Source organism: Scyliorhinus torazame, chromosome 28 (genome assembly GCF_047496885.1).
Source record: "Scyliorhinus torazame isolate Kashiwa2021f chromosome 28, sScyTor2.1, whole genome shotgun sequence".
Taxonomy (NCBI): domain Eukaryota; kingdom Metazoa; phylum Chordata; class Chondrichthyes; order Carcharhiniformes; family Scyliorhinidae; genus Scyliorhinus; species Scyliorhinus torazame.
In genome coordinates, this window is record NC_092734.1 from 4,255,843 (window position 1) to 4,275,486 (window position 19,644).

Here is a 19,644-nt window from a genome sequence, read left to right on the forward strand (position 1 = left end):
TGAGTGTTAATATAGTGACTGTATGACTGTTAATATAGTGACTGTGTGAGTGTTAATATAGTGACTTTGTGAGTGTTAATATAGTGACTGTGTGAGTGTTAATATTGTGATTGTGTGAGGGTCAATATAGTGACTGTGTGAGTGTCAATATAGTGACTTTGTGAGTGTTAATATTATGACTGTGTGAGTGTTAATATAGTGACTGTGTGAGTGTTAATATAGTGACTTTGTGAGTGTTAATTTAGTGACTGTGTGAATGTTAATATAGTGACTGTGAGAGTGTTAATATTGTGACTTTGTGATTGTCAATGTTGTGACTATGTGTTAATATAGTGACTTTGTGAGAGTTAATAGTGTGACTTTGTGATTGTTAATATAGTGACTTTGTGTGTTAATATAGTGACTTTGTGAATATTAATATACTGACTTTGTGAGTGTTAATATACTGACTTTGTGAGTGTTAATATTGTGTCTTTGTGACTGTTAATATAGTGACTGTGTGAGTGTTAATATAGTGACTGTGTGAGTGTTAATATAGTGACTGTGTGAGTTTTAATATAGTGACTGTGCGAGTGTCAATATAGTGACTTTGTGAGTGTCAATACAGTGACTTTGTGAGTGTTAATATAGTGACTTTGTGAGTGTTAATATAGTGACTGTGTGAGTGTTAATATAGTGAGTCTGTTAGTGTTAATATTGTGACTTTCTGATTGTTAATATCATGTCTTTGTGAGTGTTAATATACTGACTTTGTGAGTGTTAATATAGTGACTGTAAGTGTTTATATAGTGACTTTGTGAGTGTTAATATAGTGACTTTGTGAGTGTTAATATAGTGACTGCGTGAGTGTTAATATAGTGACTGTGTGAGTGTTAATATAGTGACTTTGCGAGTGTTAATACAGTGACTTTGTGAGTGTTAATACAGTGACTTTGTGAGTGTCAATATAGTGACTGTGTGAGTCTTAATATAGTGACTGTGTGAGTGTTAATATAGTGACTTTGTGAGTGTTAATATAGTGACTGTGTGAGTGTTAACATAGTGACTGTGTGAGTGTTAATACAGTGACTTTGAGTGTCAATATAGTGACTTTGTGAGTGTTAATACAGTGACTTTGTGAGTGTCAATATAGTGACTGTGTGAGTGTTAATATTGTGACTGTGTGAGTGTTAATATAGTGACTGTGAGTGTTAATATAGTGACTGTGTGAGTGTTAATATAGTGACTTTGTGAGTGTTAATATAGTGACTGTGTGAGTGTTAATATAGTGACTTTGTGAGTGTTAATATTGTGACTTTGTGAGTGTTAATATAGTGACTTTGTGAGTGTTAATATAGTGACATTGTGAGTGTTAATATAGTGACTGTGTGAGTGTTAATATTGTGACTGTGAGTGTTAATATAGTGACTTTGTGAGTGTTAATATAGTGACTGTGTGAGTGTTAATATAGTGACTGTGTGAGTGTTAATATAGTGACTTTGTGTGTTAATATAGTGACTTTGTGAGTGTTAATATTGTGACTTTGTGAGTGTTAATATAGTGACTGTGTGATTCTTAATATTGTGACTTTGTGAGTGTTAATATAGTGACTTTGTGAGTCTTAATATAGTGACTGTGTGAGTGTTAATATAGTGACTTTGTGAGTGTCAATATAGTGACTGTGTTAGTGTTAACATACTGACTTTGTGAGTGTTAATATAGTGACATTGTGAGTGTTAATATAGTGACTGTGTGAGTGTTAATATAGTGACTTTGTGAGTGTCAATGTAGTGACTTTGTGAGTGTCAATATAGTGACTGTGTGAGTATTAATATAGTGACTGTGTGAGTGTTAATATTGTGACTGTGTGAGTGTTAATATAGTGACTTTGGGAGTGTTAATATAGTGACTTTGTGAGTATTAATATAGTGACTGTGTGAGTGTTAATATAGTGACTTTGTGAGAGTTAATAGTGTGACTTTGTGAGTGTTAAAATAGTGACTTTGTGAGTGTTAAAATAGTGACTTTGTGAGTGTTAATATAGTGACTTTGTGAGTATTAATATTCTGACTTTGTGAGTGTTTATATACTGACTTTGTGAGTGTTAATATAGTGTCTGTGTGAGTGTTAATATCGTGACTGTGTGAGTGTTAATATAGTGACGGTGTGAGTGTCAATATAGTGACTGAGTGTCAATATAGTGACTGTGTGAGTGTCAATATAGTGACTGTGTGAGTGTCAATATAGTGACTGTGTGAGTTTTAATATAGTGACTTTGTGAGTGTTAATATACTGACTTTGTGAGTGTTAATATAGTGACTGTATGACTGTTAATATAGTGACTGTGTGAGTGTTAATATAGTGACTTTGTGAGTGTTAATATAGTGACTGTGTGAGTGTTAATATTGTGATTGTGTGAGGGTCAATGTAGTGACTGTGTGAGTGTCAATATAGTGACTTTGTGAGTGTTAATATTATGACTGTGTGAGTGTTAATATAGTGACTGTGTGAGTGTTAATATAGTGACTTTGTGAGTGTTAATTTAGTGACTGTGTGAATGTTAATATAGTGACTGTGAGAGTGTTAATATTGTGACTTTGTGATTGTTAATGTTGTGACTATGTGTTAATATAGTGACTTTGTGAGAGTTAATAGTGTGACTTTGTGAGTGTTAATATAGTGACTTTGTGTGTTAATATAGTGACTTTGTGAGTATTAATATACTGACTTTGTGAGTGTTAATATACTGCCTTTGTGAGTGTTAATATACTGACTTTGTGAATGTTAATATAGTGACTGTGTGAGTGTTAATATAGTGACTGTGTGAGTGTTAATATAGTGACTGTGTGAGTTTTAATATAGTGACTGTGCGAGTGTCAATATAGTGACTTTGTGAGTGTCAATACAGTGACTTTGTGAGTGTTAATATAGTGACTTTGTGAGTGTTAATATAGTGACTGTGTGAGTGTTAATATAGTGAGTCTGTTAGTGTTAATATTGTGACTTTCTGATTGTTAATATCATGTCTTTGTGAGTGTTAATATACTGACTTTGTGAGTGTTAATATAGTGACTGTAAGTGTTTATATAGTGACTTTGTGAGTGTTAATATAGTGACTTTGTGAGTGTTAATATAGTGACTGCGTGAGTGTTAATATAGTGACTGTGTGAGTGTTAATATAGTGACTTTGCGAGTGTTAATACAGTGACTTTGTGAGTGTTAATACAGTGACTTTGTGAGTGTCAATATAGTGACTGTGTGAGTCTTAATATAGTGACTGTGTGAGTGTTAATATAGTGACTTTGTGAGTGTTAATATAGTGACTGTGTGAGTGTTAACATAGTGACTGTGTGAGTGTTAATACAGTGACTTTGAGTGTCAATATAGTGACTTTGTGAGTGTTAATACAATGACTTTGTGAGTGTCAATATAGTGACTGTGTGAGTGTTAATATTGTGACTGTGTGAGTGTTAATATAGTGACTGTGAGTGTTAATATAGTGACTGTGTGAGTGTTAATATAGTGACTTTGTGAGTGTTAATATAGTGACTGTGTGAGTGTTAATATAGTGACTTTGTGAGTGTTAATACAGTGACTTTGTGAGTGTTAATATAGTGACTTTGTGAGTGTCAATATAGTGACTGTGTGAGTGTTAATATAGTGACTGTGTGAGTGTCAATATAGTGACTTTGTGAGTGTTAATACAGTGACTTTGTGAGTGTCAATATAGTGACTGTGTGAGTGTTAATATAGTGACTGTGTGAGTGTTAATATAGTGACTTTGTGAGTGTCAATATAGTGACTGTGTGAGTGTCAATATAGTGACTGTGTGAGTGTTAATATAGTGACTTTGTGAGTGTCAATATAGTGACTGTGTGAGTGTTAATACAGTGACTTTGTGAGTGTCAATATAGTGACTGTGTGAGTGTCAATACAGTGACTGTGTGAGTGTCAATACAGTGACTGTGTGAGTGTTAATACAGTGACTGTGTGAGTGTTAATATAGTGACTGTGTGAGTGTTAATACAGTGACTGTGTGAGTGTTAATATAGTGACTTTGTGAGTGTTAATACAGTGACTGTGTGAGTGTTAATATAGCGTTTGTTTTGCATCTTTTGATGTCAAGGCTGCATTGCTATCAGCTGTTAGAAAATGTGAAGGATGCATTTTGTCGCCAACATGGAATTTGATTGCAGTTTTGCTCAGACTATGATTGGATTATAAATGATAACAAAAATTGCAGTGGATTTCATAAAGTGCACATTGATTCAGTGATGTTATTATGGAGTCTACGTTGTGTCTGCTGGTTCAGGTTTTCAGGCTGAAACTGTAATATTCAGATCCTGCTCTGCGCCGTCTCCGTACAGACTTCTTCCAGATTCTAGTAAGATCATAAGCCCTAGAAGCAGAAGTCGGCCCTTCAGCCCATCTAGCCTGCTCCACCATTCAGTGAGGTCATGACATCTAAAATAATCCTCAACTCCACTTTCCTACCTTAACCCCATAACCCTCGATTCTCTCAACGAATAAAAACCTGTCTGTCTCAGCCTTGAACATACTGAACGGCCCAGCCTCTACAGCTCTCTGCGGTAAAGAATTCCATTGATTCGCTCCCCTCTGAGAGAAGAAATTCCTCCTCATCTCTGTCTGAAATGGGCGACCTCTCACTCTGAGATGATGCCCTCTGGTCCTAGACTCTCCCACAAGGGGAAACACCCTCTCAGCATCGACCCTGTCAAACCCCCTGAGTATCCGATATTTTGCTGAATGTGTCACATGCAGTTTGAAGTCTGAAGCACTCTGCACACTGTTCCGACATCTTTGTCAATTTCCTTCAGAATCCTAAAAGTATCCAGTGGTTCACACTGAAGACATTTCTTGAATAAGAAGCAATTGTCCACCTCCTCTTTCATTTCCGTGATTTATGAATCCAGGTTGTTTGAGAAAGTTTCACTCTCTGTCAGGGAGTTAGGAGCGGGATTTTAGAACATAAGAACTAGGAGCAGGAGTAGGCCATCTGGCCCCTCGAGCCTGCTCCACCATTCAATGAGATCATGGCTGATCTTTTGTGGACTCAGCTCCACTTTCCGGCCCGAACACCATAACCCTTAATCCCTTTATTCTTCAAAAAACTATCTATCTTTATCTTAAAAACATTTAATGAAGGAGCCTCTCCTGCTTCACTGGGCAAGGAATTCCATAGATTCACAACCCTTTGGGTGAAGAAGTTCCTCCTAAACTCAATCCTAAATCTACTTCCCCTAGTTCTGCTTTCACGCGCCAGTGGAAACAACCTGCCCGCATCTATCCTATCTATTCCCTTCATAATCTTATATGTTTCTATGAGATCCCCCCTCATCCTTCTAAATTCCAACGAGTACAGTCCCAGTTTACTCAACCTCTCTTCGTAATCCAACCCCTTCAGCTCTGGGATTAACCTAGTGAATCTCCTCTGCACACCCTCCAGTGCCAGTATGTCCTTTCTCAAGTAAGGAGATCAAAACTGAACACAATACTCCAGGTGTGGCCTTACTAACACCTTATACAATTGCAGCAGAACCTCCCTAGTCTTAAACTCCATCCCTCTAGCAATGAAGGACAAAATACCATTTGCCTTCTTAATCACCTGTTGGACCTGAAAACCAACTTTTTGCGACTCATGCACTAGCACACCCAGGTCTCTCTGCACAGCAGCATGTTTTAATATTTTATCATTTAAATAATAATCCCTTTTGCTGTTATTCCTACCAAAATGGAGAACCTCACATTTGTCAACACTGTATTCCATCTGTCAGACCCTAGCCCATTCACTTAGCCTATCCAAATCCCTCTGCAGACTTCCAGCATCTTCTGCACTTTTTGCTTTACCACTCATCTTAGTGTCGTCTGCAAACTTGGACACATTGCCCTTGGTCCCCAACTCCAAATCATCTATGTAAATTGTGAACAGTTGTGGGCCCAACACTGATCCCTGAGGGACACCACTAGCTACTGATTGCTAACCAGAGAAACACCCATTAATCCCCACTCTTTGCTTTCTATTAATTAACCAATACACTATCCATGCTACTACTTTCCCCTTAATGCCATGCATCTTTATCTTATGCAACAACCTTTTGTGTGGCACCTTGTCAAAGGCTTTCTGGAAATCCAGATATACCACATCCATTGGCTCCCCGTTATCTACAACACTGTTAATGTCCTCAAAAAATTCCTCTAAATTAGTTAGGCACGACCTGCCCTTTATGAACCCATGCTGCGCCTGTCCAATGGGACAATTTCCATCCAGATGCCTCGCTATTTCTTCCTTGATGATAGATTCCAGCATCTTCCCTACTACCGAAGTTAAGCTCACTGGCCTATAATTACCCGCTTTCTGCCTACCTCCTTTTTTAAACGTTTGCTAATTTCCAATCCGCCGGGACCACCCCAGAGTCTAGTGAATTTTGGTAAATTATCACTAGTGTATTTGCAATTTCCCTAGCCATCTCTTTTAGCACTCTGGGATGCATTCCATCAGGTCCAGGAGACTTGTCTACCTTTAGCCCCATTAGCTTGCCCATCACTACCTCCTTGGTGATAACAATCCTCTCAAGGTCCTCACCTGTCATAGCCTCATTTCCATCAGTCACTGGCATGTTATTTATGTCTTCCACTGTGAAGACCGACCGAAAAAACCTGTTCAGTTCCTCAGCCATTTCCTCATCTCCCATTATTAAATCTCCCTTCTCATCCTCTAAAGGACCAATATTTACCTTAGCCACTCTTTTTTGTTTTATGTATTTGTAGAAACTTTTACTATCTGTTTTTATATTCTGAGCAAGTTTACTCTCATAATCTATCTTACTCTTCTTTATAGCTTTTTTAGTAGCTTCCTGTTGCCCACTAAAGATTTCCCAGTCCTCTAGTCTCCCACTGATCTTTGCTACTTTGTATGTTTTTTCCTTCAATTTGATACTCTCCCTTATTTCCTTAGATATCCATGGTCGATTTTCCCTCTTTTTACCGTCCTTCCTTTTTGTTGGTATAAACCTTTGCTGAGCTCTGTGAAAAATCACTTGGAAGGTTCTCCACTGTTCCTCAACTGTTTCACTATAAAGTCTTTGCTCCCCGTCTTTAGCTAGTTCTTCTCTCATCCCATTGTAATCTCCTTTGTTTTAGCACAAAACACTAGTGCTTGATTTTACCTTCTCACCCTCCATCTGTATTTTAAATTCCACCATATTGTGATCGCTCCTTCCGAGAGGATCCCTAACTATGAGATCCTGAATCAATCCTGTCTCATTACACAGGACCAGATCTAGGACCGCTTGTTCCCCCGTAGGTTCCATTACATACTGTTCTAGGAAACTATCGCGGATACATTCTATAAACTCCTCCTCAAGGCTGCCTTGACTGACCTGGTTCACCCAATAACATGTAGATTAAAATCCCCTAATGTAACTGCTGTACCATTTCTACATGCATCTGTTATTTCTTTGTTTATTGCCTGCCCCACCATAATGTTACTATTTGGTAGCCTATAGATTACTCCTATCAGTGACTTTTTCGCCTTACTATTCCTGATTTCCACCCAAATGGATTCAACCTTATCCTCCATAGCACCGATGTCATCCCTTACTGTTGCCCGGATGTCATCCTTAAATAACAGAGCTACACCACCTCCCTTACCATCCACTCTGTCCTTCCGAAAAGTTTGATACCCTCGGATATTTAACTCCCAGTCGTGACCATCCTTTAACCATGTTTTAGTAATGGCCACTAAATCATAGTCATTCACGACGATTTGCGCCATCAACTCATTTACTTTATTCCGAATACTACGAGCATTCAGGTAAAGTACACTTATGTTGGCTTTTTTACCTCTGTTCTGAATCTTAACACCTCGATCAGTAACCACTCCTAAGTTATATTTCCTCTTAACCTTTCTCCTAATTTTCCTTGTCGTCGAACCCATATCTTCCTGTAACAACCTGCCGCGTCGCTTACCATTAATATTTTCACTTCCCGTTTTATTTATTTTCGTCTTCCTGGTCCTATTCACTGAGCTCCCCTCAGTCACTGTACCTTGTACTGTCGCCCTTTTTAATTTTTGACTATGGCTTCTCTGCCTTACACTTTCCCCCTTACTGCCTTTTATTTCTGTCCCTGTTTTACTACCTTCCAACTTCCTGCATCGGTTCCCATCCCCCTGCCACATTAGTTTAAACTCTCCCCAACAGCTCTAGCAAACACCCCCCCTAGGACATCGGTTCCAGTCCTGCCCAGGTGCAGACCGTTCGGTTTGTACTGGTCCCACCTCCCCCAGAACCGGTTCCAATGTCCCAGGAATTTGAATCCCTCCCTCTTGCACCATCTCTCGAGCCACGTATTCATCCTCTCTATCCTGACATTCCTACTTTGACTAGCTCGTGGCACTGGTAGCAATCCTGAGATTACTACCTTTGAGGTCCTACTTTTTAGTTTAACTCCTAGCTCCCTAAATTCAGCTTGTAGGACCTCGTCCCGTTTTTTACCTATATCGTTGGTGCCTATGTGCACCACGACAGCTGGCTGTTCACCCTCGCCCCCCCAGAATGTCCTGCAGCCGCTCCGAGACATCCTTGACCCTTGCACCAGGGAGGCAACATACCAACCTGGAGTCTCGATTGCGTCCGCAGAACCGCCTGTCTATTCCCCTTACAATTGAGTCCCCTATCACTGTAGCCCTGCCATTCTTCTTCCTGCCCAGCTGCGCAGCAGAGCCAGCCACGGTGCCATGAACCTGGCTGCTGCTGCCTTCCCCTGGTGAGACATCTCTCTCAACAGTATCCAAAGCGGTATATCTGTTTTGCAGGGAGATGACCGCAGAGGACACCTGCACTGCCTTCCTACTCTTGCTCTGTCTTTTGGTCACCCATTTTCTATCTCCCTCAGTACCTTTCACCTGCGATGTGACCAACTCGCTAAACGTGCTATCCACGACGTCCTCAGCATCGCGGATGCTCCAAAGTGAGTCCACCCGCAGCTCCAGAGCCGTCAAGCGGTCTAACAGGAGCTGCAACTGGACACACTTCTTGCACGTGAAGGAGCCAGGGACAGTGGACGTGTCCCTGAGCTCCCACATCGCAGACGAGGAGCATGACATGGGTCTGAGATCTCCTGCCATGTCTTAAACCTTCGGTTAACTTCAACAATTACAATTTCCCCCCAAAAATTTTAAATAAATAAATAAACAACGAAGAAAAAAATAAATAAATATACCAATGAAAAGAAACAGAAAACAGAAACACTACTTACCAGTCACAAAAAGCACTTCCTCCCCACCCAGCTTCGAATTCCCACCTAGATTCAAATTTTGATACTAATTCATAGAAAACTCAGAAAGTCGAACAGTAGCCATTTGGCCCATTAACCCCCCTCCCCCCCCTCCAGACTGACGCTGCATGCAATCTTTGTTTACACTCCCTGTTGGGGTTTTTAGCACAACTCCGCTAACCTTTTATTGAGTTTTCTTCCGCCAACCCCGTCTCTGCCTTGCTACTTAATTTATAAATTATACATGAAAGGAATCTGCAATTCTGACATTCCCTCACAGAGATCCCCTAACTAGAGGGACCCTCACAGAGATCCCCTAACTAGAGGGACCCTCACAGAGATCCCCTAACTAGAGGGACCCTCACAGAGATCCCCTAACTAGAGGGACCCTCACAGAGATCCCCTAATTAGAGGAACCCCTCACAGGAACCCCCTAAATAGAGGGGTCCTGCAGAAAACAGACCCCTGTCTGTAAGCTGGAGAGCAGCCCAGACAGCGGCAGTGACAGAAATCACAGTTGTAACATTTACCTGGTAGCACTAGGTGTCCATTCCTGGAATGAGAACAGCAGTGATCTGTGTTCAAACCCCTCCGATCCATTCATTCATCTTTAGTAGTTGGCTGTGATTGACAGCTTCCACACACTAGCCGCAGCTTTGTTTCATTCATCTCCCTTCATGGGAGAGTGACTCTAAGTGCTGAAACCTCAATGTTTACAAACATCAAGCTTTGATTGACAGCTCCTGGACCGCTTCAAACAGAATTAAGTGCTTTCCAATCACCTCCCTTCAAGGTTGTGTGAGTTTGAGGTGGTCAGCTAGAAACTGACAAGTACTTAACTCTGTTTGAAGTGGTCCAGGAGCTGTTAATCAAAGCTTGATGTCTATAAAAATTGTGGTTGGGCCACTTCAAAGTTACTCAACTATGAAGGAAGATGAATGGAATAATGTTGACAGTTTTGGGGGGGGGGGGGCTGGAAGCTGTCAATCACAACGTACCCAATAAAATCAATACCAAAGAGAAATGACTGATTGGTTTGAAAATCAAAGATCTGAGGGGGTTTAAACCCAGCTAACAGGTTTACTGTTTCCAGGAATTGACAGGTGTACTTCCTATGTCTGAGCCAGCAGGTGTATTGTCCAGGTGAGTGTTAAAGCAGTGAATCTTTTCACTGCCTCTGTCTGGATGCACGCTAGCTTCCAGACAGGGGTCTCTCTTCTGGGGGTGGTGGAGGGGGTTGTGGGTGGTGAGTCCCTTTAGTCAAGGGGTCCCTTTAGTTAGGGGGTCGCCGTGGGACGTGAGGATCTCTATAGGAGGGGGTGGGGTGGGCCACCCCATACTAGGAGGGGAGGGGGTGATCCAGACAATCTGGGGGGGTGGGGGTTGAATTGCAATGTGGGGGAGTGACCAGCCCGCTCAAAATGGTGGGCCGATCACGGGATTCCCTCGGGAATCCCTCTGAGTCCTCGCCATGCATAGATTTGCATGGCTAAGTGTGGGAATCGCTTCCTGACTTGCATTCCCCATCTGCTCCACCATGTTTCCAACCTCGGCCACGTCATTATGGAACACCGGCGAAGTACTCGGTGTGGGGCAGAGGCAGGGTAGAGCGGGGAGGGGGGGGGGGGTTCGTGGAGGGGCGGTGAGAATCAGAATTCCTGGGCATATTCCCATGGTGGAGGCACAGCAACAGATCCATAATCGCCACGAATTGGCTTTAAATATTTGAGCTAACAGCGATGAATGAAGAAACAGGGACCTTCCCGCTGAAAATGGTGTTATTTGGTATCTGCTGATTGCTCTCTTTCACAAATGCAGCAGTGTTTGGGGAATAGATCAGACTATAAATGACAGCTTTTATGTGTGCTCACAGATGGTTGGGTAACAGCGCCATAGATCTTTCAGGGACGTTGCTGTTGTTATTAGCAATGTGTCCTGATAATTATGTAATTAGTTTGCCAGTCAGTGCCAAGTGCTGCTTCAACACCATGACTGAATCAGAATCCACCTTCTGCCTGTGAAAACTGACTTGCAGAATCTCAGTGTTTGAACTCCCCTCTCATTCCGTGTCCTGGAAAGAAGAACAAGATGTGAACCCCTGTCCCATTGTACAAACAGCAGTGACTCAAACACCACCTCACTCAGAAACCCAACACACATCCTGCAAACTGATCTCCCATTTCCCACATCGCTCAGACCCAGGGCCAGGTGGCCTGTATCCTACTCCGTGAAGTCACTTTTCAACATTGCAGGACGCTCCCTGCTTGCAAAACTAAACTTTAAGATGTGTCCAACAGAGTGAGCCAAAAATATCAATCACTCAGAAATGCTCCTCGCAGTAATGTATTTACCCAAGTATGCTTCCTGGCACAGCCAATCGGTATCCTGCAAGTGTACACAAAGCAATTTGCACAATCAGAATTTGATAGAATGGCAACAACTGAAACTGGTGTAAAAAGGAGAAAGAAGGTACATTTATCTGGTACTTTCGTGACTTCGGCATGTCCCAACATGCCTGTGCAATGTCGTTATTGTTATGTTGGGGCAGCAGAACCAATTTACACACAGCAAGCTCCCAAAACAAACAAGTGAATGATCAGATAACCCAGGTGTGTGTTGGCCAGGATGTGATGTATTGTAGATACTGGGAGTTAATGGCAACTGGTTTTGTAGATTATGGGGCGTTTCTCCACACACGCACACGCACATGCCGTTATTCTGGGTAATAATGGGAGAGCCCATAAACGGAGTTCGCAGCAGGCACTGTATGGTGGGCAATGCCAGCGACCCCCGATGCCAGCGACCCCCGATGCCAGCGACCCCCGATGCCAGAGCAATCTGATTAATGCAGCTGAGTGTATTTAAATGATCATCTCAATATGTTCAAACCGTTTGAAGCCAGAGTCTCCCGGCTCTAGCTATTTCTCTCCCCCCCCCCCCCCCCCCCCATCCCCACCCCCCTGCCTCAGCTCGCCCCTCAGTCTCCGTCGTTCCAGTGAGAACAAACCGAGTTTTTTCAACCGCTCCTCATAGCTAATGCCCTCCATACCAGGCAACATTCTGGTAAATCTCTTCTGCACCCTCTCTAAAGCCTCCACATCCTTCTGGTAGTGTGGCGACCAGAATTGAACACTATACTCCAAGTGTGGCCTAACTAAGGTTCTATACAGCTGCAACATGACTTGCCAATTCTTATACTCAATGCCCCGGCCAATGAAGGCAAGCATGCCGTATGCCTTCTTGACTACCTTCTCCACCTGTGTTGCCCCTTTCAGTGACCTGTGGACTTGTACACCTAGACCATAGAATCATTGAATTTACAGTACAGAAGGAGGCCATTCGGCCCATCGAGTCTGCACCGGCTCTTGGAAAGAGCGCCCTACCCAAGGTCAACACCTCTACCCTATCCCCATAACCCAGTAACCCCACCCAACACTAAGGGTAATTTTGGACACTAAGGGCAATATAGCATGGCCAATCCACCTAACCTGCACATCTTTGGACTGTGGGAGGAAACCGCAGCACCCGGAGGAAACCCACGCAGACATGGGGAGAACATGCAGACTCCGTACAGACAGTGACCCAAGCCGGGAATCGAACCTGGGACCCTGGAGCTGTGAAGCAAGTGTGCTAACCACTATGCTACCGTGCTGACAGATCTCTCTGACTGTCAATTATCTTGAGGGTTCTGCCATTCACTGTATATTCCCTACCTGTATTAGACCTTCCAAAATGCATTACCTCACATTTGTCCGGATTAAACTCCATCTGCCATCTCTCCGCCCACTCTCCAAACGATCTAAATCCTGCTGTATCCTCTGACAGTCCTCATCGCTATCCGCAATTCCACCAACCTTTGTGTCGTCCGCAAACTTACTAACCAGTACTTCTTGCGTTGAAGCAAACTCACTCCAGACCCACTGCGATCAGTGACTTCTCTCTGCCTGCTCTCCCTCTTTGCGATATTTGTGCGAGTCTCAAGCTCCTCCCCAGTCTCTACTTGTTGGTCTGCTGCTGTGGTTCCCCTCCCCTCGCCATGCTGGTGTATTACATTATTAATTTATAAATCATTTTAATCCACTGCAGTTTCTATGAGAGTATAATGCCATGATCTAGATCCAACTGTATGTATAAGGTGCTCATTACATCGCTCCAGGAAGTCCATGTTAAAAAATGACTGTGCCCCAGGAACCTTTCCCAGAATTATTATAGGGCTTTAGCTTGAATTCAATGTTCAGGATCCACACTGTGAATGAGAAGCTGCCATTGGATGGAACATGTGATGCTGTGCGTGTGGTCAGTAACTCTTCTCTTGCCTTATTCCCCTAGGGTCAAATTATTGGACTAACGGGAGCCATGGGATTCGCAAATGGTGCGTCAAACACCAATGTTAATTTTGAGATCCTTGGCACGAGTTACAGTGAAACCTTTGGGAAAGATATTCGAAGGGTAAGTACAAATCTTTCTCTCCTTCCCTTAATGCACACAACTAACCAGGAGAGTCCACAACTCGAGCTTAAGTAAAAACTAAACCGAACCGATTCAACAATTATTATCCGTTGCTATTTCTGCCTAATGGGAGGCGTTTCCACTTTGTGTTGTTCGCATTGAATCTGTGTCACTTTGAAAATCTTCTTGGGGTAGTCTCTCTCATCACTTGTTACGATCTGGGGTTCTTGTGCACGAGTTCTCATTCAGTCCAAACTCGCCTTTGACTTTACTGTAACGGGAATGACAAGTAACCCGATGTAAGTTACAACCGGAACGTTATGTGGGATTCCAGCACCAAGGGAGGAAGAAACAAAATCAGGTTGTATAACATCTTTCTGTCTCACACCAACTCCCAAAGTGTTTCACAGTCAGTCCAGAGCTCCTGAAGCATCGTCACTATTGCGATGGAGGGAAATAGAGTAGCCAACCTGAACACAGCAAGATCCCAAAAGGCACTGGACACTGCAAAGGCTACGGGCCCTGACAATGTTCCAGCAATAGTACTGAACCCTTGTGTTCCAGAATGTGCCGCGCTCCTAACCAAGGTGTTCCTGTACCAGCTATAACACTGGTTTTGACCTGCCAATGTGGAAAATTACCCAGGGACATCCTGCACACAAATAGCACGACTAATTCAATCCGGCCAATTGCCCCATCAGTCTGCTCTTGATCATCAGACACGTGATGGAAGGAGTCATCAACAATGCTATCAAACAGCTTTTACTCAGCAATAACCTGCTCACGGACACTCACTTTGGGTTCCGCCAGGGTCACTCAGCTCCTGACCTCATTACAGCCTCAGTTCAAACATGGACATAAGAGCTGAATGCCAGAGGTGAGGTGAGAGTGACTGCCCTTGACATCAAGCCAGCATTTTACCGAGTATGATAGGAGCCATCACTACACTGGAGTCAATGGGAATTGGAGGAAACTCTCCGCTGGTTGGAGTCACTCCTGGCACAAAGGAAGATGGTTGTGGTGGTTAGAGGTCAATCATCTCAGCTCCAGGACATCACTGCAGGAGTTCCTCAGGGTAGTGTCCTCGGTCCAACCATCTTCAGCTGCTTCATCAATGACCTCCCTTCCACCACAAGGTCAGATGTGGGGATGTTTGCAGATGACTGCACAATGTTCAGCACCATTTGCACTCCTCAGATAATGAAGCAGTCCATGTCCAAATGCAGAAAATGGACAACATTCAGGCTTTGGCTGGCAAGTGGCCAGTTACATTCCCACCACACAAATACTGTCTGCAACGAAAGAGAATTTAATTATTTCCCATGATGTTCGAACAGATTAACCCAATCAACATCCTGGGAGTTACCATTGACCAGAAACTGAACTGGACCCGGCCATATAAATACTTCACCTAGAAAAGAAAATCAAAAGCTGAGAATTCTACGGAGAATAACTCACCCCCTGACTCCTCAAAGCCTGTCCACCATCTCCAAGGCACAAGTCAGGAGTGTAATGGAATACTCTCCACTTGCCTGGATGAGCGCAGCTCCAACAACACTCAAGGGGCTCAACACCATCCAGGACAAAGCAGCCCACTTGATTGGAACCCCTTCCACAAAAATTCAAACCCTCCACCACACTGTCAGCCGTCTGTACTATCTCCAAGGTCCACTGCGGCAACTTACAAAAGCTCTTTCAACGTCACCTTCGAAAGGTGGCACAGAGTAAGCAGCCTGGGACCCTCAGTGTGCTCAGCAATCTGGGACCCTCAGTGTGTTGAGCAATCTGGGACCCTCAGTGTGTTCAGCAATCTGGGACCCTCAGTGTGTTCAGCAATCTGGGACCCTCAGTGTGTTCAGGAATCCGGGACCCTCAGTGTGTTCAGCAATCTGGGACCCTCAGTGTGTTCAGCAATCTGGGACCCTCAGTGTGTTCAGGAATCTGGGACCCCCAGTGTTCAGCAATCTGGGACCCTCAGTGTGTTCAGCAATCCGGGACCCTCAGTGTGTTCAGCAATCTGGGACCCTCAGTGCGCTCAGCAATCTGGGACCCTCAGTGTGTTCAGCAGTGAGGTATCGCAGTGTGTTATCGCATTTGATAAAATTCCCCATGGTAGGCTTATGCAGAAAGTAAGGAGGCATGGGATAGTGGGAAATTTGGCCAGTTGGATAACAAACTGGCTAACCGATAGAAGTCAGAGAGTGGTGGTGGATGACAAATATTCAGCCTGGATCCCAGTTACCAGTGGCGTACCGCAGGGATCAGTTCTGGGTCCTCTGCTGTTTGTGATTTTCATTAATGACTTGGATGAGGGAGTTGAAGGGTGGGTCAGTAAATTTGCAGACGATACGAAGATTGGTGGAGTTGTGGATAGTAAGGAGGGCTGTTGTCGGCTGCAAAGAGACATAGATAGGATGCAGAGCTGGGCTGAGAAGTGGCAGATGGAGTTTAACCCTGAAAAGTGTGAGGTTGTCCATTTTGGAAGGACAAATATGAATGCGGAATACAGGGTTAACGGTAGAGTTCTTGGCAATGTGGAGGAGCAGAGAGATCTTGGGGTCTATGTTCATACATCTTTGAAAGTTGCCACTCAAGTGGATAGAGCTGTGAAGAAGGCCTATGGTGTGCTCGCGTTCATTAACAGAGGGATTGAATTTAAGAGCCGTGAGGTGATGATGCAGCTGTACAAAACTTTGGTAAGGCCACATTTGGAGTACTGTGTACAGTTCTGGTCACCTCATTTTAGGAAGGATGTGGAAGCTCTGGAAAAGGTGCAAAGAAGATTTACCAGGGTGTTGCCTGGAATGGAGAGTAGGTCTTACGAGGAAAGGTTGAGGGTGCTAGGCCTTTTCTCATTAGAGCGGAGAAGGATGAGGGGCGACTTGATAGAGGTTTATAAGATGATCAGGGGAATAGATAGAGTAGACAGTCAGAGACTTTTTCCCCGGGTGGAACACACCATTACAAGGGGACATAAATTTAAGGTGGAAGATATAGGAGGGATATCAGAGGTAGGTTCTTTACCCAGAGAGTAGTGGGGGCATGGAATGCACTGCCTGTGGAAGTAGTTGAGTCGGAAACATTAGGGACCTTCAAGCAGCTATTGGATAGGTACATGGATTACGGTAAAATTATATAGTATAGATTTATTTGTTCTTAAGGGCAGCACGGTAGCATTGTGGATAGCACAATTGCTTCACAGCTCCATGGTCCCAGGTTCGATTCCGGCTTGGGTCATTGCAAAGCGTTTGATAAGGTTCCCCACGGTAGGCTATTGCAAAAAATACGGAGGCTGGGGATTAAGGGTGATTTAGAGATGTGGATCAGAAATTGGCTAGCTGAAAGAAGACAGAGGGTGGTGGTTGATGGGAAATGTTCAGAATGGAGTACAGTCACAAGTGGAGTACCACAAGGATCTGTTCTGGGGCCGTTGCTGTTTGTCATTTTTATCAATGACCTAGAGGAAGGCACAGAAGGGTGGGTGAGTAAATTTGCAGATGATACTAAAGTCGGTGGTGTTGTCGATAGTGTGGAAGGATGTAGCAGGTTACAGAGGGATATAGATAAGCTGCAGAGCTGGGCTGAGAGGTGGCAAATGGAGTTTAATGTAGAGAAGTGTGAGGTGATTCACTTTGGAAGGAATAACAGGAATGCGGAATATTTGGCTAATGGTAAAGTTCTTGAAAGTGTGGCTGAGCAGAGGGATCTAGGTGTCCATGTACATAGATCCCTGAAAGTTGCCACCCAGGTTGATAGGGTTGTGAAGAAGGCCTATGGAGTGTTGGCCTTTATTGGTAGAGGGATTGAGTTCCGGAGTCGGGAGGTCATGTTGCAGCTGTACAGAACTCTGGTCCGGCCGCATTTGGAGTATTGCGTACAGTTCTGGTTACCGCATTATAGGAAGGACGTGGAGGCTTTGGAGCGGGTGCAGAGGAGATTTACCAGGATGTTGCCTGGTATGGAGGGAAAATCTTATGAGGAAAGGCTGACGGACTTGAGGTTGTTTTCGTTGGAGAGAAGAAGGTTAAGAGGAGACTTAATAGAGGCATACAAAATGATCAGGGGGTTGGATAGGGTGGACAGTGAGAGCCTTCTCCCGCGGATGGATATGGCTGGCACGAGGGGACATAACTTTAAACTGAGGGGTAATAGATATAGGACAGAGGTCAGAGGTAGGTTCTTTACGCAAAGAGTAGTGAGGCCGTGGAATGCCCTACCTGCTACAGTAGTGAACTCGCCAACATTGAGGGCATTTAAAAGTTTATTGGATAAACATATGGATGATAATGGCATAGTGTAGGTTAGATGGCTTTTGTTTCGGTGCAACAACGTGGGCCGAAGGGCTTGTACTGCGCTGTATTGTTCTATGTTCTATGTTCTATTGTCTGTGCGGAGTCTGCACGTCCTCCCCGTGTCTGCGTGGGTTTCCTCCGGGTGCTCCGGTTTCCTCCCACAGTCCAAAGATGTGCGGGTTAGGTGAATTGGCCAATGATAAATTGCCCTTAATGTCCAAATTGCCCTTGGTGTTGGGTGGAGGTGTTGAGTTTGGGTAGGGTGCTCTTTCCAAGAGCCGGTGCAGACTCAAAGGGCCGAATGGCCTCCTTCTGCACTGTAAATTCAATGATAATCTATGATTAATCTAGGACAAAGGTTCGGCACAACATTGTGGGCCGAAGGGCCTGTTCTGTGCTGTATTTTCTATGTTCTATGTTCAGTCTGGGACCCTCAGTGTGTTCAGGAATCTGGGACCCTCAGTGTGTTCAGCAATCTGGGACCCTCAGTGTGTTCAGCAGTCTGGGACCCTCAGTGTGTTCAGGAATCCGGGACCCTCAGTGTGTTCAGGAATCCGGGACCCTCAGTGTGTTCAGGAATCTGGGACCCTCAGTGTGTTCAGCAATCTGGGACCCTCAGTGTGTTCAGCAATCTGGGACCCTCAGTGTGTTCAGCAATCTGGGACCCTCAGTGTGTTCAGGAATCCGGGACCCTCAGTGTGTTCAGCAATCTGGGACCCTCAGTGCGCTCAGCAATCTGGGACCCTCAGTGTGTTCAGCAATCTGGGACCCTCAGTGTGTTCAGGAATCTGGGACCCTCAGTGTGTTCAGCAATCTGGGACCCTCAGTGTGTTCAGCAGTCTGGGACCCTCAGTGTGTTCAGCAGTCTGGGACCCTCAGTGTGTTCAGGAATCTGGGACCCTCAGTGCGCTCAGCAATCTGGGACCCTCAGTGTGTTCAGGAATCCGGGACCCTCAGTGTGTTCAGCAGTCTGGGACCCTCAGTGTGTTCAGCAATCCGGGACCCTCAGTGTGTTCAGCAATCTGGGACCCTCAGTGTGTTCAGGAATCTGGGACCCTCAGTGTGTTCAGGAATCCGGGACCCTCAGTGTGTTCATCCTGTTACTAGGTCTCATCATGTTAGCCTGCACACAGCAGAAGTTAAGGTTCAAATGCAGAAGGAAGAGAACTGAAGAGCCTGAGAGAAGAATTCAGAGAGAAATGACAAACTGATCTCTCTAAAACATTCTGTAAGGATACAGCGTGGTGCCAATCTCATTGATTGGTTGTGAGTGCCGTGTGAAGGATCACTTACACTGTTGGAGAAGTTGCAAACAGGTTTGAATGTCTTAAAATCCCACGTGGCTATTCAATTATTGGACAGCGGTGTGTGCGTTTGCATAAAATATAATGAGGCACTAACATGGTACTGTTAACACTCTGTTTGAATAGTATTTTACTATTGATGAGTGATATTTGAAAAGCAAGTGCAGAGTTTAGTGAGGAGGTCCGTGGAGGTACTCAGTATCAATATAGCCGAATGAAGATGGAACAAACAAACTGTTCGATGGGAAGATATCAATACTCAGTTGAAGTGGGAAGAATCGACCTGGTTTCTATTTGCAGCAGCATCATAAAGACTTGCAAAC

General features: G+C 44.0%; 1 protein-coding gene across 1 annotated transcript in view; it reads left to right on the top strand.

Annotated features, from left to right (window-relative positions):
• Positions 1-19,644, top strand: part of LOC140403431 (glutamate receptor ionotropic, delta-1-like) — a 1,359,932-nt gene that overhangs the window by 1,026,118 nt on the left and 314,170 nt on the right. Inside the window, 1 exon segment of the mRNA XM_072491342.1 lies at positions 13,606-13,725. Coding sequence (XP_072347443.1) covers positions 13,606-13,725 — 120 coding nt within the window.